This window comes from Crotalus tigris, unplaced genomic scaffold, assembly GCF_016545835.1.
Source record: "Crotalus tigris isolate CLP2741 ecotype Arizona unplaced genomic scaffold, ASM1654583v1 scf7180000018371.15429387391:27106975, whole genome shotgun sequence".
NCBI lineage: Eukaryota > Metazoa > Chordata > Lepidosauria > Squamata > Viperidae > Crotalus > Crotalus tigris.
The window spans coordinates 9,417,914-9,442,176 of record NW_024096970.1 but is presented as its reverse complement, the minus strand read 5'-3'; the positions used below and the strand labels follow the sequence as shown (position 1 = coordinate 9,442,176).

The window sequence follows — 24,263 nt, the reverse complement described above, 5'->3', positions numbered from 1 at the left end:
AACACTTCAAAGATGATGGATGTACTGCTACATACCATACTAGAAATCATCAGGTATTGGTATCCAAAGATGGCTAAATACTGGATTTAATCTTCTCTTAAAACACTGAGTTATGTTCCCCACTTTACCCACACAACATTATAAAAACTGTCCAATCTTTGCTTCTCAGCTTGTCTGCACAAGCCTGATCAGCTTTCAAATAAATAATATAATTTCACTCTTAAATGGTTGTAATTGCTAAAAACTGGATATGCCAAAGAAAACATGAAACTATTAGATGAGGAACAGTGTGGTGAAAGAAATGCTGATTATATGGCATTTGCTTTAGCCAGTATCTATTAGTGGAACTTAGTTGAAGCTCTTATCACACTGTAAGTTACAAACTGGGGATAATGAATAATTTTTTAAAATGTTCTTTTACACTATATTCCAAATAAAAATATCTAAGAATGATGTTATTTCCACTATCTCTTTATTAAAAGTAAGTAGTTATTTGGAGACACAATCTCAGTGCAATTTTACAGATGAAAATAAGTATCTGAATATATTGTTTTATATATCATTTGTGTAATGGAATTGAGTTTATGAATGTCATAATTTAAGAGCTTGTCTTGTTGTCATTAGCCATCTCCTCATCTTTTCCTTTTGATTCTAGTTGTTTTTATACTTATACACTTAAAGTATTATAAAAAGAATATTCCATTTCTTTTACAATGGGGAGATATTTGTAAGATTTGTCTCTTTTTTAGTCTTAATTTAATTTTAATGTATTCATTTGAATTGAATAGACTGTGAGTTTTAATCTCAGTCAGATGATTGACTTTGGGCCAGTAACTCTTTCAGCCCAATCCACCTTACAGGAGTGTTGTGGGGTAAGTGAGTTGTTGTAAAAATGGTAAAGGCAGCATATAAATAAATAAAATAGATCAATAGGTGAATATGTTATTAAATTTAACTTGTAGCATTATGTACACATATTAAGTGATACTCCAAATATAGTATGACTTGTAAATTCAAATATGTATTCTTTGCATTCTTCAGGTTTTAAATTTGGCATTTAAAACATTAAATTTCACTGTTCTGTTCCAAAAAGAGATAACTGCTTTATAAGTGAAGAACTCTTCCACATCAGGAATTTTAACTTTAAGGGGATTTCTTTGTGTCCTTCCAGAACACGCTAATGACAGAAGAACAGAGGAACGGGAAAAAAAACCTTAAGTAAAAAAGGAAAGGAGCCAAAGGCCAGAAACTGAAGTGTGGAAAATAATTGCCTGTAATATTAAAAAGTGTTTTTTAAGAAGAAAAATGCCCTCACATTTTGTGTTTGCTTGAATGTGTAAGTACTTTGATTTGTGGTACAACCACCTTGTCAGTCAGCAAGAACTTTAAAAACAGATGGGCTCCCAGATTGTCATTTTTTAAAAATCTTTTTTCTACCGCCTCCTTCATGAAATAAAGAGAATAAGACAAAAGGTCTAGCCAACTGCAATTTCTTTTATTATATTGTGACTTTCTAAAGCAAACATTATTAAGCTTATGCTTCAAGTAATTATAGAAGAGCATTTCCATATTTTGTGTGAAAATACAAGAAAAATTTGGATGATAAAAAGCAGTTAAAATACACTTTGAAGAATCAGAAAACCTCTGACAAATTCTTTACATGCTATCAAGACTGCATAGCAATCAAAAACTGTCCATGGTGCTGAAATCAGAAGTCAACGAATGCTTTCCATTCAGCACTTCTCAATTTAAACTCTCAGTACAATCCCCTTGTTTTAACTATGTCAGACAACTCAGTGGTGTTGATTATGGAGTCTTAATAGAATAAAATTATTTGGATATAGCATTTTGCTACAGCGGCCATTTATTTTTCAAACTGAAATGAGACTATTATACATTAAGCATTCTTATCTGGCATAAATTAAACAGGAAACAATTCCACATATAAACATCTGCTTTCAATTTTTGTCCTGTGTTTATAGAAGAAGTAATATTGGTTATCAGTGAGGTGTCCTGTTCATTTCTTTCTACATGTTTAGAAACCTTCCCCCCTCCCTCCCACTGAAATTCTTGCATTTATGCCAAACCTGAGAATGGTACTGACCAAAGTGAGAAAGGGAAGGAATGGAATCAGTTTACAGCTCCATCAGTTTGATCAAAACACTGGTAAAATCTTCTAAATTGTCATTATCAACATCTTGAGGGCTGGGAAAGAAAAGAAGAGATCTTAGTGTGACAAAAGTGTGGCTGCTTTCAGTGAAACACAGTTGCTTCCAAGGTAAGGAAGGTACTAGGCTCCAGCAACAGAGCACATCTCTGACCAAGATAAAAGCTGTGTTTATTTGTCCCTTTTTTGAACAATAATGAGGAATCAGTTTCTCCTCCTAAATGTTTTGAACTTAAGCCATCTGACTAGGTTGTCTAGGTAGAGATGATTTCCATTAATAGTAACACCAGAAATTTATGCAAATTATGTTTTTCCATGTTAAAAACTAAAAGCAGTTCTAATACAAGCAGAATTAAATGATTAATCACCTTAATATATTGCAATTTACTCAGGGTTAATATATAGAGTAAGCTTTGAATGCGCACTGAAGTACACTGAACAGAGAAATGTACAAATTGCAACTCATTAGAATGTGTTTTTGTTGCAGTCATTACTATATATGCTATAGAAGTTGGTAAAATAGCAGTTGCACATTCAAATGTACTGTATATTACATAATGTGATTGTTTTGTTTTTATAAAACTACTTACCTTTGATTCTGTAACATTGCTCCCAAGAAATTCCTGAGTACCATCTGTTGGTGGTAGCGGCTATCCATCATAATGCTATCAGACTGGCGTCTAGTCAAGATTTCATGTTGCTCATCTCCCAGGCTTCCTTTCCTAGAAAACAACCAAAATGATTGCCATAGAGAAACACACCACAGAGGAAAGCATGAGTCAAGGGTCATAGGCAAAAGCTATTCCTGCTTGACTACCAGCCTCATAAATTGGTCTTGAAAAAGTTATTATTTAACATAGCTATTTTTTGAAGACAAGTACTTAAGCTAAAATAAAATTTATTTCTTCTAATGCAAATTCCACAATCTAATGACTGTTCATAGATGGCATTGTAGTCTTAACACAGGGGTCCCCAACCCCTGATCCATGGACCGATACTGGGCTGTGGCATGCCAGCAACCGGTCCACACAAACAAGCAAAGCCCCATCCATGGGATGCAGGCAGCACACAAAACCACGCATTCTCCGGTCCATGGAAAACCTTTCTCCATGAAACCGGTCCCTGGTGCCCAAAAGGGTGGGGACCTCTGATCTAACATCTGAGCACAGTTTGCTATCTTGAGATATTTGCAGATTTTAACATCTTAATAGGAAAGTCTAAATCTTTCTACAGTACTCCTCTAGAAATAGTTATAGATAAATATTTATTTGGATTAGAAAGATAAATATTTTTATACTACATATCAGATTTGGCCTACATTTTTTCAAGGAAATAGAGAGTGAAATGAGAGCTTTAGTTAAGATACTACATAAATTCAAATTTCCTCTAGTGAATAATTCAAAACACTTGAAATCTATAGCATATTTTATAATAACTTTCTTTGTTGCTAATTGATCTATATTTCTGGCCATGTCTGACCAGAAAAATATCTTGCGGTTGTAAGAATTTGTCACCACCACCAAGATTATCTTCCTGTCTCTGCAATGGACAGTCAAGTAGAGTCTTAACAGCTACAAAGTTATGGTAAATAATGTATATTCATTACACTTACCTAAGTCTTTTTCCAACTATGCCTTGTAATAACTTCCGTGCTGATACCTTTCCTCGGACCTTCCGGTAACTATCAGTGAATATGGCATCTGCATGACGCTGGAGTCTAATGAAATATAAATGCACTGTCATTCTGATGCAGTACCCACTTGCAAAGGAGCATCATAAGAACAATTCTTGTTAATGGAAAAGGCAGGTCTATATACCTTCAAAGCTACACTATCCTGAAAGTGAAAGTTCTATGCATTTCCAATTTCTATTCCTTTTGGATAACAAGTAAAGTGCTAAATAAAAATGAGTTCACTGCATTCTTTCTTATGTATAATTTGTTCCTGGAACTTATGAAGTCAAAATAAGGATCACCAATTTGTCCCCTTTTTATATGCTTGTAGCGCCTTAAAAAGTTCAATGGCAAAACAGGATGTTTTCCACAGGAGTGCTGGGTCAAGACAGGCCAAATAAATTTTCCAATGTCCTGACTGGTTTGTTTTGTTGGTTTTGTTTTGAATCATTTATTTTGATCTTTGTTGTGAATTCATGTATTTCTAATTGCTAAATTTTAAAGGCAAGAAAAAGTGTAAACATGTCTAAACAATTTTAACTAAAGTTCTTAAAAAGAAATTTGACATGTGTAGTACCTTAGGGGCTCTTAGTTTCACAACTATAAATACTATTTTCTGCATTCTTTCATGGAATCAGACCTCATAATCTGTTGGTGACGTTCTGAGAAGTTGGCCATTTGGAGTAAATAGGGCACCTAAGTAGATGGATCTTAGCTCTGAGCACAGCTAAGGTCATGTTACTTACTTTGACATTCATATATACCCACCTTTTTTCAGCAGGGCTGAGAAAATTCTCTTCTTGCTCTTCTACTGAAAGATTGTGGCTTTCGTGCACAGGACTACTATCTTGTAGTTGAAAGCTCCCTGCTTTGCCAGAAATGGATAGTGGATTATATCTAAAGTAACAAGCAACAGCATTAAAAACAATTAGAATAAGGCAAAATATTTCTCATCCCGTGGCACATCAAAGTAACAATTAGACATTCCTAGAAAAAGGAGGGAAAATATTGCCACATGTCCTCATTTGGGGGCTTATTGCTCTGAGGTCAATCATCTTTTTCAGTCAACCCAATCCATTGCATAGGATTGTGGATATTAGGATAAAATAAAGACACGTCGAGATCTGAAGGAAAAGGTTATACATAAATCATTAGCTAATATTTCATACATCATAAAGCACGGTAATCTACAGATCAATAAATAATATTGATAAATATAAACTATTTTAATCTTTATTAAAAATCAAATGGAAAAACGAGCATTTTAACTTAATTCCAAAAAAGCTTATATTGTATAGTGCTTGGCACATTGCCATGTTACTACAGAGAGGACCCTTCTGTTTGTAAATATATGTACTATCTTTAGAGATGGACTAGCTTCCTCCAGCAGCAAGAAACTTACTATTCAAGATAGACTTTTCCAATGGAGAAAAGGAACCGATGGGTTCAACTTACATTTTGAGTAGCCGAAAATTAATAGCAATGATCAACTACCTGAGTGGTGGATAGAGAGGAGAAGAAAAGGAACTCATGACAAAGTGGAGGAAAAGGAAAGGAGTAGCTCTGTCCAACATCTTAATGTCTTCTAGAGCAGGCTGCAACATAAAATAAGAATTTGGGATTAATTGTGGCACTTGAAAATAATCACAGAGATAACAATTCGGTGTTTTTCAAATCTGTTGTAAGTCAACTGAGCTTTCTCTCTTTACTAATCTCAGTAATCTAAATTCAATAACTTAAATTCCAGTAGAGCAGTGGTTCTCAACCTTTTTAATGCTGCGACCCCCAACCGGTCGTAAGTCGAGGACTACTCAACCGGTCGTAAGTCGAGGACTACTCAACTGGTGCAGCACCATTTGCAGAATGGGACTTTTGGCGGGCTCAGCAGGGTAGAGACAGCCTGGACAATTCCTATTGGCTTTTGAATTAGACTCTATTCAAGAGAGTCTATTCGATTGGCTTTCAAAAGCCAAAAGAATAAAAGGGAGTAGCACAGCTAAGGAAAAGGGGGAAAAAATGGTGGACTGCGTTGTTTGGCGACCCCCCGTGAAATGGTCGTTCGACCTCAAATGGGGTCCCGACCCACAGGTTGAGAACCACTGTTGTAGAGCATTAATATCCCTTCTGTACTTCAATCAAGCATGTGAATGGGTAGGAGAGAAAGGATATTGATTTCTACTAGGATCTCTCTTGTTGACAAATATGGCTACTGAAAGGTGTTCAATTCCAGAAATTAAAAAATGTAAATGGGACCATCAACAATGTTCCAGTTCACAGAACTGTTATGATCAGAGCTCCAAAACATACTGCATAAACTGAGATGGAATCCAAAGAACATACATTCAGTTCTACAGCTACTGAGCATCCTTAGTCTTATTGTGCTGCCTTGTAGATTCCTATTTTAACTATTTTCATTGTTTTTCCAGCCTCTTATAACTTCCACCATGTGAGGTTCTAGCTGTTTTGGCAAAGCGGGCAACTGCATTCACCTCAAAAATAAAAGGAAAATTTTATGAACAATGCTATGATGTCTCAAAAATATCCCTGTCTTTTTTGCTTTTTTAAAATAGATCTTCAAGCCAGATATCTGCTAGTTCAGAACAGAAATGACTTTTAACTGAGCCAGTTACTGAAGAGGGGGGGGGGGAGAAAATTCATTTCTTAGGCAACTCGTTATAGTCAAAAATTCCAGGTAGCCTGCCCTAAGTTTATGAGTACTTTTGATACTTCCAATACCAGGATTTGAGGGATGCAGATTAATAACCATTTTAACAATTTAAAGCTCAGGTTTTAGGCTCCTGTGTTTTAATTGTGTAATCTATTGCTCTCTCTTTCCATCATCAATTCTTGTCTCCGTTCTTATTTTATATTAGACTATAGAAATATAAATCATCCTGTGATCAATTTGGGAGAATCTAGGTAGCAGCATATAGCTGATCTAGGTTGTAAACCAAACAAGAAAACTGAATGGATTCAATCACCAGGAACTGAGCAACAGTTCAGGATAGCTTTCCCTTTTTTAATTCTTTCACTGGGGATGTAGGCAAGATTGGGATGTTGAAAAGGTATCCCAGAAGAAAGTCATAAGAAATCTCTTTTGTATTTTTGCCAAGAAAACTACACAGACATCTTCATAAAATCACTAGGATCACACTACAGCAGGGGTCCCCAATCCCTAGTCCATGGACCAGCACCGGTCCACAGAATGCCAGCAACTGGGCCACAAAAACAAGCGAAGCCCCATTCGCGGGATGCAGGCAGTATGCAAAACCCCACCCCCTCTGGTCCATTGAAAAACCTTTCTCCACGGTAACAGCCCCTGGTGCCCAAAAGGTTGGGGACCTCTGCACTACAGACTATCTTTTCAATGTCTTTTCATTTGTGCAGTTAAAAGTGATAGCACAGGTACAGCTATATCCACCACCACCCCACCTTGCCCAGCCCATTCCTGCAGTTGAGTGTTGAGCTTTCTAAAAAGCTGTTAAATGACTTATATTAAGAATGATCCAATCATTCTGCAACTTCAGAAACTAAAAAGACAGGATTTTAAATATTTCCCTTCATACATAGGGGTAATTGATAGCCTAACAGGACTTTATTGCCTTTCAGAATCAAAGATGCTATAGTATTATTATTGCCATTTTGAGAATTTAAAGTCGCAGAAATTGTAAGACAGCCATGTTTCTCTGTGGTGACAAAAATCACAAGGAGTTTGGAACCTTTTCCAACTAATTGTATTCATCAGAAGCATAATCTATGTTTTTTAATAAAATGTGTTAGTTGGAAAAGATGCTACCAAATTCCTTAAGCTGCAGAGGGCATAAACAAGAAAATCTCCCTTTGAAATAGATATCCAAAAAAATAAATCTATTCCTATTAGTTGATTGCTCTTCTGACATAATTTTAAGCGCTTGCATATTGTAATTGTAGAGAAAATAATAAGACAGAAAGAAAATATGAGATGTCACTAAATTATTGTGTCACTGACATTATACAATATTTCTGTACTTTTTACAAAGCAGTTCTGTAACTCAAAGGTAACCTCTGCTGAATCAATAGAAATTGTTCCCCATGAAGTGCATACTATATAGGGATTGCACTGTGAATAAATGCATATCATAAGGAATGTAGTCCCAATCTACTCTGAGATAAAGTAAAATGTGGGCTAGGAGAGGACTACAATGCTTTGCCTATGCTTTGTAAGTTTTTAAGTACCAGTTTATTCAGTTTTATACTTTACTTTCTAAATAACATATTTATAACTTCCTTTTCTTTTTGCCCATCAGCATTTTTTTCTAGGTAATATAAAAGCATAAACAGTTACTTATTTTCTGAGGACAAATGTTATTTTTAAAGAATTGGTATCTCTAACTATTTTTAAGTACTTAAATCTAAATTAGATAATAATTTAGATAATATTTCTGGGAAATATTATCCTAAATTTTACATTAGATTTATCAGAATCCAATTATTAATATTTGTCTCTGTAATTTACATCCCAGTGCTAATAATTCTTATTGAAATTTGACTGAAGAAAGTGTAGTTAATTTTCAAGTCAGTATACCTAGAATTATAATCTTATTCAATCTACAAAATCTTCTACAATTTCATTTTTACACCATGAAACTGATACTGTATCTATGAAGAAATAATAAAATTAATTGTATCAACTTACAGTTTCCTTTGGAAATGGTGTACCTTCAGGTCTATAAATTGTTGTCCTTTCTTGTAAATTTTTCTGCTGTGGTATTTGATGAAATGGGAAGAATTCATCCAGCTTTTTGAACTATAGGAGTCTCCTGGTCTTTTATACTTTCATGTCTTCATCCAACTTGCAAATTCCTGAACGTCAGAGAATCAATTACTTACCAACCATTCCAAAAAGCCATATTTAGCATCCTTTATCTTACAAAGAGAATCACAAACAGGCATCAGTGGAAGGTATGAAGTGCCTGACATGCAAATTATCATCATCACCACTGGATAGAACAAATAACAACTTGCTACTGGTAAATTTTGCATTTCTGAAAAACACCCATTTTTAACAAGAAAGCCAGCTATGATGGAAAATTAACCATTAGTATCACCTCCTCCATTTTTCATAAAGAGATTTGTTTCTATAATATATTGTATTGCTCTAAATTATCAGAATTATCTTCTTTTGCCTTGATGCTGTGGTTATATGAACACGCACTAGTGTTTTGCAAATAGCAACAGTATATGAGCAAAGAAAAATCCTGAAGTATTACAATAGGATTTAATCAGACTTTAGAGATTATCTAGTCCAACCTTCTAGAAAAGTGGGCATCTAACCTCTACTTTAAAAGGAAAAAAAAAACCTTCCATGTCAGTTTATTCCTTTATTAAAATACTTACTACTGTCAACAATTTCTTCATGGCATTTGGCTATAATCCTGTTTTTGTATAATTCTGAACCTATTAATTTTCATCCTATGTTCTGAAGCAACAGCAGCATCAACAAAAATCTCTATCAAAATCTGGCAGTCTTCACATATTTGAACATGACGAATGTCACATTTTACTCATCTCCTCAACTTTCTACTTAACCATTAACCCTTAACCATTTCTGTAACCTCCTATATGTTGTAATTTGGGGGCATTTTTCTTAAACTGTGAGTGACATTACTCCACATATTCCATAAGGAAAGCATAAGCAAGATTAATTACTAGTAGTAAATATTTTGTTTAATTTAGACAGCAGAATTATGTTGATGCAACCTAAAATTTCATTAGCATTTTTAATTGTCAGGGCTGGAGCCTCAACTGGACAAAACATAACCAGAAGAGTTTCTTCGGAGACCTCTTGAACACTTCCTCCATATCTTCTTCCATTTGACTGAGGTAATTTCTGAGCTTCCTTCATCTCATTCTGTAGGTTCTTGGAGCAATATTGAAGGTGTATACAAATAGTCCTTGACTAACGATCTCAACTGAGCCCAACATTTTTGTTGTTAAGTCAGACATTAGTTAAGTGAATTTTGATCCATTTTATGACTTTTCTTGCCACAGTTGTTAAGGGAATCACTGTAGTTGTTAAGTTAGTAACATGGTTAAGTGAATCTGGCTTCCCCATTGACTTTGCTTGTCAGAAGGTCACAAAACATGATCCCATGACCCCAGGACACTGCAACCATCATAAATATGGGTCAGTTGCCAAGCATCTGAATGTTGATCACATGACCCTGGGGATGCTGCAACAGTTGCAAGAGTGAAAACTAGTCATAAGTCACTTTTTCAGTGCCACAGTAACTTTGAATGGTCACTAAATGAACTGTTGTAAATTAAGAAGTACCTGTATTTTGGAAGTTCCAGAGCCATTATTAACTGGCACAAAACAGAATACAGGAAATACTTTTTCTATCCTATGTTAAGATGATCCACAACTTATAACACAACTGAGCCTAAAATTTATGTTGCTAAGTGAATTTATTAAGTTAATTTTGCCTCATTTTACGACCTTACCACAATTGTTAAGTGAATCATTGCAGTTGTTAGTAACACAGTTAAGTGAATCTGAATTCCCCATTGATTCTGTCAGAAAATTGCAAAGGTGATCACATGACAAAAGGACACTGCAATTGTCACAAATATGAGTCAGTTGCCAAGCATCTGAATTTTGATCACGTGACCACAGGGATGTTGCAATGATCATAAGTGTGAAAAACAGTTGTTACTTTTTTCAGTGCCATTGTAACTTTGAAAGGTCACTAAATGAATTGTTGTAAGTCGAGGACTATCATATATTGATTTTTGCTGTCACTGTAAGCCATGGTTACTGGAGGATCTGGCCAGTTTGTTCTGACAAGTTCTGTTGATTAAACAATGAAATCTGTTTGGATCCCAGAAATGTAACTTCTCTGTGGCTCTACCCATCTGGTGTTTTGGAGGCCTTGTAGACCTGGCTTTTTGCCTTAACCTTCGACTATGGTAGTTAAAGCCCATTCTGAGTAGTGTGTATGTGATTCGCATTGTCTGGTTTGGCTATCTTTTAGTTCATTTGTCTTTATTGTTGTACTGTTTTATTGTTATTTCCTATGTCTTTCCTTTGTGAACCACCCAGAATTGCTGGGACTGTGATGGTATACAAATTCAAGAAATAAATTAATTGTCCCTCTAGTCTTCTGATTTCTACTTAATATGCACTCAGACAAGCTATCCAAAACAGAGATTTAACAACAGAGATATAGACAGACCTGTGGAACTCTTTTAAAAGATAAAGACAAGAATGAGAAAAATAATTAGTTCATTGTACGTATAGTTTTGAGGTATAGAAGAAAAAGAACTCTAACAAATCTGGATGTTTTCTTATGTGAATAATAGCGCCAAAGTCAAAGATTATTCTGTATATCTTTGTTATAGCTAAACCATTGCGCAACAGTTACTGAACCACATTCCTAGACTCTAGTGCCTTTTTGAGATCTTGAATGCACAATTTTCTGAAGGATTTTTCTCTTTTTAATAAAACACAAATTTGTTACATGTTAAAAGAGGCAAAGAACAGTTAATTTAGGATGGGACATTTTTGTTTCATGGCCACTTTTTTGTTAAAGATTTTCTATATGTTCCATAATAAATGTCCAGTATCTTTTTTAATACATAAGTATTTCATTTAGCAGAGCTTTACATTGTTATTTTGATTATTGTTGTCTGCTGCAAGTTTTCATGAGGTCATCAAAAGTGCAATTAAATCAAATAGAAGCTTCTGTTAGCTAAGCAAAAGATGTTTAATTATTTGCAAAAAAAATAGCAAAAAATATTAAGAAGAAATATACTTGTGGAGAATAGAATGGCTATTACTGTTCAACAGCAGATGTCACTGTTTAACAATGATTTAACAATGATTTAACCAAAACCGTGACACTTTGTTTAAGCTAAGTTGTATTAGCTGGGTTGAGTACATCTTTGCATTCTTGGTTTTATCATTTATCCAGAATTTTGCATTAGTCACAACATCTCAACCACAGCTGTCAGCAAAATCATAATGGTGTTAACCTCTTTTTTTTTGGTATCCTGTTTTACCAGATGCTTTCCAGACATTTAAAGATATAATTTGTCAAATTCATGACTGGCCAGATAAAATAAGACTTTAAAAAAGGAATAAAGGTATCTATTGCAATGTATAGCCACTTGATAGTCAAACTACAAAATACCTTGGGTCATGTGTATGTATTTATGTTTGTTTATAGCTTTTTACATCTTTTAAATCAAGGATCTTTGTGATGTCTAGATATTATATATTTGAATAAATATAAAAAGAAAAATAAGTCATTCTTAACTGATTTCACAATTTGTCTAAATATGTCTTAAGTCCACCATGTAGAATTCCAGAAAAGCAATAATTGTACTTCCAAATCTCATCAAAAGGACTTTAATGTGCCATCTTTCTCTCTCATAATTCTGGAAGGGGAAGAAGTGCAGAGTAAGGAATGTAGGATAACATTCTTTGCAAGCGCCTGCTTCTCTAGTGTTTTCTCCATTTTTTTTCCTAACCAAATCTGTCAAGGAGTAAAAGAGAATTATCACCCAGAGTTCTGGCTGGTAGCACTCCATCTATTCTAGATTTGCACTAGGTTCTTCTGCTTGAGCAGGGGGCTGGACTAAAAGACCTCCAAGGTCCCTTCCAGCTCTTTTCTATTCTATTCTATTCCGTTTCGTAGGACCTGATTTCCCTGCTTCAACCCAAAACAATGTCTTAAGTCAAACAAGGAAACAGGAACGCAATCTATAGGGCAGGTAATACCACAGCTCCAGCTGTTTCGCCCATCCCTCAGTGTAGGAACCACAAGGACCCCGTTTCATAATATTTGGGTCGGTTCCCCTTAATCCGCTTCCCCTGGTTAGCGATGCTTCGAATCCATCGGATCTGACAATTAAGTCTGGCAAAACTTCGCAGCGAGCGGGAGAGCGATTGAATAAGGGGCGGCGCTATTTGGGCAAGACGTTGCTACCGGCCGTTGCTAAGGGAGGAAGTACTTCCTGGGGAATCGGAAGCGCTTCCGGGAACGAGATTGGATTTGAGTTGGAGGTAAGACGGGTGCTGGGTGAGGTTGATGAGATTCCTGAAAATATTGGGAGGTGTGGGGGGGGGGAGACTGTAGCCCTTCGTTTGAGAGGGAGAGAAAAATGATTTTTTTTCGTCCTGAGCGTTTTTATTCTAGCTCTAGTCCAGCCATCCTTCATTGATCTGTGCGAGAACAAGTTTTTCGCATTTCTAATGTTTTTCTTCTTTTTCTCGCGTAACCGCCTTAATGAAATCCTGAATTTCGTCTATTTAATAACTAGCAATTAGTCTAATGCTTTCCCAGAAGGAAAAACTCAACTGCTGTGTTTTTATTAGTTAAACATATTTTTTTTAAGTAACCTCTAACAATGGGGGGATTAAAAGTAAGAGAGGAGAAAATGTATCCCTTCATAAATAAATGTCACTAAGAGATTTTTATTTGAAAAATGAGCTTGGCATTTGGGCAGATGACTTTTTAAACTTAATTTTTGGTCATATACAGTTGGCTTTACTCTTCCTGTTTTAAGACTGCTTTAATTAAACTATTTAAATTGCTTCCATTGATAGAGATTTATTTAAAAATCATTCTTGAGGTTTTTTATGTATAATACTTCAATGGCAAAACTACATAACCAAAAGTTCTAGTGCCTTTGATGAGTGCTGAGCCTAGAAAGATGCTGTCCAGCCTCCAAAACAGGAAAATGTTATAAGAATCAGCATGGAGAGAATAAATGTTAAATGAAGCTTTTGTTGCTGCTGCTACTACTACTATCAAATTCCTATTTGATACTGTTCAGTTATTTCTTGTACTTCTGTGATGTATTAGTGTTGTGTTGTGCTTGCGAATTCTGCCTTATCACATCACCACAGTTTATTCACCCTCTAAAAGTTTGGATTAAAATTCCAAGATCTGCTTCTAAGCGGGTATTCCAGGGAAGCTTGCTTTTTGTATAAAAAATTTGAAGGCTATACCTAGTATTTTTGATCACTCCCAGAAATGGACCACTGGTAGCCAAGGAGGAATAGAATAGCTTTTGCCAACCTAACTTGTTCCACATGTTTGTTGGACTTCTGTGGAACTAAATTTCAAAGCGCATGCTAGCTGAGATTTCTAAGACTTTGGGTCCATCACATCTGCAAGGTACCCAGTTAGTGGAGACTCAATATCACACTCAAACAACCAACAGCATTCTGATCATTTGCTTCAGCATTTTGTGCCTTACAGAGTTCCTGAATGAGGATTATGGTTTTATGAAAAAAATACATATTTAAAATAGAATAGAGCTGGAAGGGACCTTGGAGGTCTTCTAGTCCAGCCCCCTGCTCAAGCAGGAGAACCTATCTCAGACAAGTGACTGTCTAGCCTCTTTTTAAAAACCTCCAGTGATGGAGCGCCCACGATTTCTGGGGGCAAGCTATTCTACTGGTTAATTGTCCTCACTATCAGGAAGTTTCTCCTTAATTCCAGGTTGCTTCTCTCTTTGATCAGTTTCCAATCATTGTTTCTTGTCCTGCCTTCTGGTGCTTTGATTAATAATGTGACCCCCCCTCTTCTTTGTGGCAGCCCCTCAAATACTGGAATACTATCATGTTTCCCCAATTTTTTCTTTTCTTTGGAGTAGCCCACAGGTCGGCAACCTGCGGCTCCGGAGCCGCATGCGGCTCTTTGAGCCTTCCCCTGTGGCTCCCAGCCTCCTCTGCCTTTGCAGAGAGAGACAGAGACAGAGAGAGGCAATTGCGCTTCCCTGCTTCCTTCTCTCTCTCTCTCTCTCTCTCTCTCTCTCTCTCTCTCTCTCTCTCTGTGTGTGTGTGTGTGTGTGTGTCTGGGTGTGTGTGTGTTGTGTGTGTGTGTGTGTGTGTGTGTGTGTGTGTGTGTAAAAGAGAGTGCACTCACAGTGTTCTCCGAGGAGCTGAAAAGCTTTCTGGGCGGAGCTCCTCCCTTTGCTGCGTCTCTGAAGGAAGCAGGAAGCAGGAAGGGCAGGAGAGAGCTAGCTAGCCCAGTTAGGCTGACTCAGGAATTATGGGAGTTGAAGTCCATGAGTCATAAAAGAGACGAGGTTGCCTACCCCGGAGGTTGTTGGACAACAGCTTGAAGCTTGCGAGGTGAGCAGCAGATGGGGGGGGGGGAGAAAGAGAGAGAGAGAAAGAGAGAGAGAGGGGGAGAGAGAGAGTGGGGAAGAGGAGTGGCAGACCAAGGGCAGATAGAGAGGGAGGGAGAGAGAGACCCTTTTGACATCTAAAATGAAGATAACACTGCATATATCCTTTTTTTACCTTTGTGTGTATGTAATTTTATTCTCTTAAAGCATTCTCTTGGTGATCATTGTTTTAATAGTATGGATATTCCCAAGAGTCATATTTTTACTTTTATTTTTAATGTGTATATGTGTGTGTGTGTCTGTGTGTGTATGTGTGTGTGTATACACATATACACATACACACATACATACACATACACACACCTATAATAAAGGTAAAAAAGGATATATGCAGTGTTATCTTCATTTTAGGTATCAAAAGGGTTTTGCGGCTCCCAGTGTTTTGTTTTTGGTGGGAAACGGGTCCAAGTGGCTCTTTGAGTGTTTTGGGTTGCCTACCCCTGGACTAGCCAAACCCAAGTCTGGCAGCTGTTCTTCATATGTTTTAGTCTCCAGGCCTTTGATCACCTTAGTTGCTCTTTTTTTTCCATACTCTCAAAATTATTTTTGTGATATGGTGACCAAAATTGGCTGCAGTATTCCAGATGTGGCCTTACTAGGGTTTTATAAAGCAGTATTAATACTTTGTGTGTTCTTGATTCTATACCTCCGTTTATACAACCCAGGATTGTATTAGCTTTTTTGGTTGCTGCTGCACACTGCTGGCTCATAGTCAAGTAATTGCCCACTGGGACTCCAAGGTCCCTCTCACAGTTACTGCTTTTAACGGAACTTCTTTTCTTTGCAGAAACAAGGCAGTCCAATTTTGTTGGAAGTGTACTTAAGGTCTTCACTATGGCTGCTGAGTTGGATTTTTCACCCCCTGAAATCCCAGAGCCCACCTTTATGGAGAACATCTTACACTATGGGCTTTTCTTTGGTGCCATTTTCCAGCTCATTTGTGTTCTGGCGATAATCCTCCCTGTTCCAAAGACATATAAAATGGTAAGCATTTCTTGTCTATGACCGTGCTACTACAGCTGGGCATTGTTACTAACTGCCTGTTTGGCAACAATCAGATCATTACCTGATTTTTTTTCTCTCAAATATGCTGTTTTTTTTTTTTTTTCATTCTTTAGAGGACAAAGAGACAGACATCAGTTGAGCAGTTTTTTTATCTATTAGGGACTCTCTGTGCATTATAGGAAGTCCATGGCATCCTGACAATTGCAGCTGTTTCCTTAGAATAGAAATGTGGAACCTTTTTCAGCTTTTTTATATTATCTACGAGAGAAAGAACATGGCAGAATTGGGTTTAACCAAAGCCAATACAGGCTATAGCTTATACTGAAACTCAGTGTAGCCCAAGCTAGCATTTTCATTTCTTTTTGCTTCCTTTTTCCCCCCATTCTGTCTCTTTTTTTTTCTCATTTCACCAGTCATCATCTATTTCCATTTTTACTCCACCAAACTTACTGCCAGTTTTACACTTCTGAAGACAGATACTTTTATTTCCTCCAATACTCTTATAAGATCTCTCATTCACACTCTTATTTCTTTTGTTCTTCTCCACATCTGTCTATGTTCTTTTTTAGGAGAAAAGAAGAGGGGAGCAAAATAAAGAGATTTAATCGAATTCAGTGACAACCATTGCAGAAAATTAATATAAGGAAAGAGATTGCAGGCTAGATATGGATATCTGGCAAACTGAGAAGACCGTTCTTAATTGGAAACTTCATCTCATTGCCAGGAAGTGATATAGCAAAGGATTCCAGATTGAGAAAAAACACAGTGGCATTTTATTTTTAGCTTGGCAAATTTCCAGGTTGTAACAACTTGTGGACACAGGAGTGTTAGGCAAGACTGTGGTTATTGTTATGTTTTCTTACATAATTCTTGTACAAAAAGTAGTCGCATATCATGAATGGGAGTTGCTCTTGTCAAAATTTCGTTGACCTTTTATTTTTTTATTTATTATATTTTCTATATTGATAGAACCTCAGAATATGAAATGGTAGGATAGTAACAAATGAAAATCTAGCAACCTTCTGCAATAGCCAGTGTTCTCTCTCAACACCCATAATTCCTAGTCAATGTACTGGTCATCCAGTGCAAGGATTTCCAGTACAACTGGAAAAAGCACCAGGCTGAGGAAGTTACACACTTATTTCAAGCTTGACAAATAAGATAGAATTTCTAAAATATAAGAAAAGAAATAATAAATAGAAAGAAATATAATAGAATCTTACAAATTAAGATCATTGTTGAATTATTTTTACCTCAAAAGTATTAAAAATTTTATATTTTCTGGGTACATTAGACATTAATACATCTTGATGTCTGAAATAATTTTGAAAGTAAATCGGATACAGAATTTAATCCAATTCGAAAATCATTTTAGAATGCTAAGACTGTTAAAAGGCTGGTACTACATTGAACATTTGGGGGGAGTAATTATTAAACTTTTTAATAGGTTGTGTAGGAATTAATTGTATGATTTATGATGTGTTGACTTGTTATTGATATTCATATTATTTGGATTTTAACAATTTGTAATTTTTATATTGATATAGTATATTCAGTTACTTAGCCTAATCAGTGAAATATTGAACATTTTAACAATTCTTAATGCTTATAAATCCCTGTTTATCCACTGTGTTTTATTTTTTTATTTTACCTCTTTTTCCCTTTGTTCTTTTTTATGCTTGTATTTTTTCCTTTTCCTATTCTGAGAAATTTTTAATAAAAATATAGTTTAGTGAGAGGTTGATTAATGCAATAGTTGCCCGCACTTTACTTTTGCAGCTTAATACATCATCATTGAAGGCATTAGAGGATACAACCTAGTTCCAAGGGTTCGCAAAATAGTAGCACTTGCAAGCACTATAGCACATATGAATTCTCTCAGGTGGCTTCTGTTAGTCCTCAAAATAAAATGAAAGTTAATTTGAAGAAAATTATTTAATTGACCAATATCTTGAGTGCTCATCAAATATCACACAATTTTAGTGATCCCATCTGAAATTTTGCAAGACATTCAGCATGAATGCTGAAATCCTATAAAACCTTGGCCATATTTAAAGATTTTTGCCCATTTTTAAAAATGTGTATTTTGACATCCGCATAAGAGACTACCTCTAGTATCCTCAGAGGCCAACAGTGGTCTATAGGTACAATTAGCACAATACTATTGTATTAGTTCAAGCTTCTGGTTAAGATTATAGTTAATTTCCCAATACACCACTGACAACATCATTATTCTGTAATTGTCACTTTTATTTGGTTCCAAAATGTGGCTACCTAACCAATCTCTGGGCCTCCTCTTCAAAATTAAAGCAGGATTTTCAGAATTCAAATTTTGAATAAGACTAACCTTGTGCACTTGATGGCACAATTGTGTGTTTGTAACTGGTGATTAAAAAAAATAATCTTCCTCCCTCCTGCTATCAAATTTATTCTAGGTATCCATGTTTTTTGCAGGACTGTTTTTTCTTTCTTTGCACTTGTCTTCAGCAAGCATAAATTGTTTTAATTTAGCCCCAAATGCTGAGTATCATGCCAACTAACTGAGGACTTTGCGATTATGAATTATTTAATAGCAAAGAAAACAGTTTTATTGTTTGAATGTAAAGTAAGTTAGCTATCCAGCAAATAAACACATCAACTTTCCTCAGTGAAAAGCAAATGCCAGAATATAATGCAGCTATAATACTTTAAAAATAGCAGGAACTTATTCCATAAGCTACAATTTTTCACATAAGAATTAGTCCTGTAGTTAACTAATATAGAGTTACCATGAAGATTTATATTTTATAAATGTATTAATCTTTCAGATGCTAGTTTGTATTTCCTTCACTTTAAAGAAATAAACCTTGTTTATCCCCCCCCATAAAACCTGACACAGCATACATAGATGTACACCCACTTAGAGTATTTAATTTTGAGGTGCTTGAAACTTGGTTAACTGTATATTGTTGAGTTAGGAAGGCACCTGGCAGAACTACTGGGTACAGTTCATGGTTTAGCCAATTTCATGTCTGCATATTAAAAAACGTAATGGGCAGAGAGTAGGACAGCCTAAAGTTGTTTTGTTGTATACATTTTAAGAATAAAATGATATTAAGGTTATATTAGATAGGAGTAATTTGATTCTGTGGAGGACATTGGAAAACTACCATCAAACTAATATCTCAAAAGAGATATTCATTCTCTGTTGGGGTTGACATTACATTAAATGTTAAATTGTAATTTTAAAAATACTCAAAATTGAATTCCTTGAGATTGTAAGAATCAGTGGGCTGCAGAAAAGAGTCAGGCAAACAGAATTCTCATTGTACCCGATTGGGCCTTATGTTATCCTGGGAATCTCCTTCAGACAGACAATCATTCTTTGCTATGCACTATTTCCAATTCATTCTGATTATTAAAAGGAAACATGATTATTCTATTATTATTATTATTATCGATCATCGCACAGTCAGCCAGATGTTCAGACTGGATTTGGCATTTTGTCTACCTATCGAGTCCTTACCCAGGACCTGGGATAGGCAGATGTGGATGTTTGATGGTATTACAGATATTGTCGCAGGATGGAAGCAGTTCCTAATAAGGCCACCTTTTGTAATTGACTAATAGCGAATTTGTCAATGCCAATTGTGTTCAAGTGGTGCTCCAGTTGTTTTGGGATTGCACCCAAGGAGCCTGTGACTATTGGTACTACCCTTGCTTGCTTTTGCCACAGTCTTTCTATTTCTATTATTATTATTATTAAACATTATTATTCTTACTTACCATAGTAATTTTATCTGTTTCCATGTTTTCTCATTCTTCATTCAGGAATATTTAAACTATGCCCTTTAAGTCTCTGAATGATAAATGCTTTTGCTTCTGTTTGTCCAAAGCACTGAAGTTTCCTGTGGGTGAATCATACACCTTAATTGCCATAGCCCTGTAACTTAAAAGAGATTTCAGCCAAGTTCATTGATTATGAAGATACTGGTTGCTCTTCTCCCCTTTCCAGCAGAGCAAAATCCGCATTGCTTTCTAAGAGGCTTAAAATCAGCACAGATCCCTGTGCCAGTTTTCTGTGGGTTTTTTTTCCAGTTGGCATACATTAATTGTGGACATCTTTAGAATCCAAAAAATATTTATATCAAAACTTGTTTAATAAGGGAAAGCAATCTGTGAATTGAGCTTCCTCTAAAATATCATGAATATGTATGATATCTCTCCCCCCTCCCTCCCTGCCCCTCCCTCCCTCCCTCCCTCCAATTCTTTGATTCCAACAGAAGAAAACTGTTTTCTCCATATCTTTTCAAAATTTTCCCACCAGTTTTGTAAACCTATCAGGCCCTATGTACCAAAGTAGGCTAGAGAGAGGATGGAGAGAATATTTAAAACCGAAGCTGATACTGAATCTTAAAGTTTGCATGGATGAAATCTAAAAATGTCAGTCTCAAATGTGATAGTCTACATTCAGTTTTCTGCTAATTTCAGACACATTCTAATCTTTGTTAACACAAAACAAATAACACATCATGAATTATTAGATTATAGTCTATAAAGATTTTTAAAGGACTTACAGAAAGTCAACATGATCGGGATTATCCAAATCTCAGATGATAATGCTGTTCCAAAGGGCAGGTGTTATGACAGAGAAGGCATGCTTCTCTGGTCCCACTAGGTGGCAGTGTTTCATAGAAGTGATCCAAATCTTGCCCACCCTGTGAGAGCCCATGGGCCAACCAGAAACAATCAGAGATAGGTGGCCCCACAGGTAACAAAGCCTGTGTCATGAAGGGCTTTATGGGTGCATAGCACCCATAACTTTGCATAGCAAAGTTCACCTGGAAGTTGTAGATAGCCAATGCAGTTGTGTAGTAATGATATTGTATAGGGCAGTGGTTGTTAACCTTTTTGAACGAATTGCCCCCTTGAGCCAATGAGGAAGTTGTCATCGCCCCCCTCCCCCAACATAACCTCTCAATCACAGCATAGGAAATAATTTTTCAATTTATGCAAACACTTTTTTTTTTTTAATTGTCATCAGGACATATGGATGCAAATAATTTATTTCCAGTCTTTTTTTCATATCTCAACTGTGTGAAAAATTTTTGGTGCCACCCGTCACTTTATTCCCAAACTTCGTGCTACATGTATTTCATTATTATGTTATTTCTTCAAGACACTTAAATGTAGTGACCACTGAAAACAAAATTCAATTGCAAGAAAGTGAAATGCCCGAAAAGAAAAACAGTAACATTTAATGACTGAATTACAAGTGAAATTTAAGATGCAAAAAGAAATATTAAAAGGGCATAAGAACAAACCGCAATGCAGGAACTAAGAATTTCAAGACAAAAACTCTGAAACTAAATTAAGATTCAAGGAAAGTATATATAGTCATGCACACTGTAAAAAGGATTAAAAAGACACAAAATATAATATCGAACTGGAGTGCACACTAAAAAAATACATTGCAAAATGTTTTACAGAGCCACTCAGCATGTGATGTTTCGAAAGAAGCGCTCCCCCCTCCATCAGATATACAGCGATTCACTGTACAAAAAAGTCTCAAAAGTGTCCCCAAAACTTCTCGCTCCATCGCCCCCATATTGCCCCCTTTTCGGTCCTTCACCCCCGTGTTGCCCCTTTCTGTTCCATCACCCCCCTGAAAAACGAAATCGCCCCCTGGGGGGCAATATCGCCCAGGTTAAGAACCACTGGTATAGGGTACCCCGGTGCATTCATAATTATACATACCATTGCATTTTGGACTAGTTATACCATATTTTCTCCAAAATAAGATCTAATTGGAAAATAAGCTCAAGCATGATTTTTCAGGATGCTTAGTAATATAAGCCCTGCCCCAAAATAAGCCCCAGTTAAGATCATCAACCAGACAGACGTATTTAATTAAAAAATAATATATAATTAAATATAAATAATATTATTGACATTTATTTGAATAAATGTAGATTGTTGTACCAAAAAAATAAGACATCACTTGAAAATAAGCCCTAATGGGTCTTTTGGAGCAAAAAATAATATAAGACCGGTCTTTTTTCAGGGAAATATGGTAGCTTCTTGATAGTATTTAAGGAGAGCCTCATATAGCATGAATTGAACAGTCCAGTTAGGAAGTGACTAAGGCATGACTGTCCATGAATAGGGCTTTCTGATCTAGAAATGGGCACAATTGATGTGCAAAATGGATTTGTTCAAAATCCTTGGTCATGACTGCTACCTGCTTTTCAGGTAGGAGTGGAAAATCCAAGAGGATTCCTAAATTGCATACAAGTTTATCTGGCAAGTTTAATCCTATCCAAAACTAGAAGATAGACAACATCTAGATTCGGGGAGCATAGAACCCAAAGCTCAGTCTTATTTGGGTAAAGCAATTTATACTATCATCTATTAGTCCTTTTTTCCCCTTCACTTTGTTCTCAATTTCGGTACTTTTCCTTCTCTTCGATATAGTTTGACTTACATTCTTTGAAGCACTTTCTTCTCCCTTTCCTGATTCAGAATCAATGGCTTTAACGTAGCATTGCTGTTTTCTGTTAATCAGCTAATTATTAGTTGTTAGATTTTAACTCTTCCATGTTTTTTCTTTCTTTTTTTTTTTTTTTTTTGCCCACCTTGGTTACAAAACTGTGCTGATCAGCACTAAGTAAAAAATACCTAGGATCAGCCTGAATAAACTTTTTAATTAAATTTTCTGTGTAAAAGATATAAGTATAAAACATGTAGTACTTAGAAAGACTTTGATTTTATAAATGATTCATGAGCACGTTTATCCAGCATTCTCCTGTACCAGCAAATAATTAAAAAGATCCACAAAATCATTAATGTTCTGTTTCCCTTAATGAACTTAACAGGATACTGAATGCTTTGAAACGAAAAGTGCTGAAGTAGTCAAGAAACCCAAAATTGCTGCTATCTCAGTGAACAAGAAGCTCAAAAAAGAAACAAAGAAGAAACGGTAAAATGATATCATGATGAAATTTTTACAGCAACCTTTTGGCAACAAGTCAAATTGCAGTGAAGATGATGTTGGCGAAAAATGAACATCCAAATATATTTGATAAAGTTGTCCTTATACTAGTTTTGAGGAAGTAGATAACACTTTCTAAAATGGCTTCAGATTTATTGTTTCACCTGATCTGTAATAAATAGCCTGTAAGGTTAGTGAGAAATATCTTACAGTTTGGCTCAGTAACAGGAAAACAATCTTTTCTTTGGGCAGTGTTTGAGAGACAACTGGATCATAGGCATATCCCATTATACCACCTTTTTCCCTCTTTTAAACAAAGGAATCAAGCACTCTACTACTTTTATATATTGGTAATATAATTGTTTATATTATTGTTATTCTTTCATTTTTTTATTAAAAAGAGTCCTAATAACTGTGCTGAGTTTAGCTTTTTTGGAATTTGAGAATTCTTTGGCATTTTACTGTTGTCCTATTCTTGTGTATAATAAACCAAGTTGTTCAAATTCTCTTCAAGCTAATTGGACTGAATAAATGAAAACTGTGCTTCCCACTCAAAAAAAGATGAACAATGCTGTGCCAATAAAAATATCTCAGAGCCAATAAGCAAACGTCTCAGATCCAATTTGATATAGTGATTAAGGCAACAAGCCTGAAACTGGGGGACTAGGAGTTCTAGTCTTACTTTAGGCACAAAGCCAGCAGGATGACCTTGGGCCAGTCATTCAATCTCAGCTTTAGTAGGAGGCAGTGGCAAACCACTTCTGAAAAACCTTGCCAAGAAAACTGCAGGAATTTGTCCAAGCAGTCTCCGACAATCAGACACAATTAAACAGAAGGGGGGGGGGAAACCCTCAGTAGTGTTATCAGCAGGCTAGTTGTGGATCTTCTACTAGTAAACAAAATGTACTTCTCCTAAAATGAAATAGCCTTCATTATGCTGTTGATAGAATTGAAGACAGAATTGTGGTGGCTCTGTAGCCAAAATAGACCTATTGAGAAACTAGAAGCATTTTCACCTTCCTTGGAAAATTCCCAAATCTACAGATGGGAAAAAAATTAACTAGATAAAAACTAACCCTGAACAAAAATAGTCTATGCTGCCAAATATATATATTTATGTTAATAACAAAATATACAATTTGCTGTGTTAGGTGTCTGCCCCTGCCATCTTATGATGTTCCACAAGCAAACGTGCTGTGTGCAGATAATTATGCAATAGATCAAATGTGTCATGTCTGCCATGAGATCCATGAAGCTGGATCAAACAA

At 35.8% G+C, this 24,263-nt stretch overlaps 3 protein-coding genes and 1 long non-coding RNA gene across 7 annotated transcripts in view; 2 read left to right on the top strand and 2 right to left on the bottom strand.

Annotated features, from left to right (window-relative positions):
- Positions 1–1,472, top strand: part of RPN2 (ribophorin II) — a 33,073-nt gene extending 31,601 nt beyond the window's left edge. The window contains exon 18 of one of the 2 annotated variants that reach the window (XM_039351349.1): positions 1,172–1,472. Coding sequence is in view for 1 of the 2 variants with exons in the window: in XM_039351350.1 (XP_039207284.1) it covers positions 1,172–1,181 (10 nt within the window). In the remaining variant the exon portion in view is untranslated. The remainder of the gene's footprint in view (positions 1–1,171) is intronic. The other variant, XM_039351350.1, reaches the window with a different exon arrangement.
- On the bottom strand, positions 1,233–12,770 carry GHRH (growth hormone releasing hormone). 3 transcript variants are annotated; one of them, XM_039351351.1, is made up of 8 exons: positions 12,601–12,770; positions 12,137–12,257; positions 8,515–8,681; positions 5,334–5,434; positions 4,608–4,736; positions 3,780–3,884; positions 2,758–2,889; positions 1,233–2,205 (listed from the first exon to the last, which is right to left on the bottom strand). In XM_039351351.1, exons 4-8 carry the CDS (start codon positions 5,411–5,413, stop codon positions 2,136–2,138), a joined length of 516 nt encoding a protein of 171 aa, XP_039207285.1. In that variant the 5' UTR covers positions 5,414–5,434; positions 8,515–8,681; positions 12,137–12,257; positions 12,601–12,770; the 3' UTR covers positions 1,233–2,135. The 3 variants fall into 3 exon arrangements, with proteins under 3 accessions (XP_039207285.1, XP_039207287.1, XP_039207288.1); XM_039351353.1 differs by having other exon boundaries at positions 12,137–12,355; positions 12,604–12,770; XM_039351354.1 differs by having other exon boundaries at positions 12,604–12,770.
- A 66-nt stretch (positions 12,771–12,836) lies between these two features.
- On the top strand, positions 12,837–23,598 carry MANBAL (mannosidase beta like). The gene is made up of 3 exons (XM_039351348.1): positions 12,837–12,885; positions 15,808–16,004; positions 22,880–23,598. Exons 2-3 carry the CDS (start codon positions 15,855–15,857, stop codon positions 22,985–22,987), a joined length of 258 nt encoding a protein of 85 aa, XP_039207282.1. The 5' UTR covers positions 12,837–12,885; positions 15,808–15,854; the 3' UTR covers positions 22,988–23,598.
- On the bottom strand, positions 16,022–20,953 carry LOC120311636. The gene is made up of 3 exons (XR_005557684.1): positions 20,582–20,953; positions 19,791–19,912; positions 16,022–16,283 (listed from the first exon to the last, which is right to left on the bottom strand). It is a non-coding gene; the product is annotated as an uncharacterized LOC120311636 (long non-coding RNA).
- Positions 23,599–24,263: the final 665 nt, after the last annotated feature.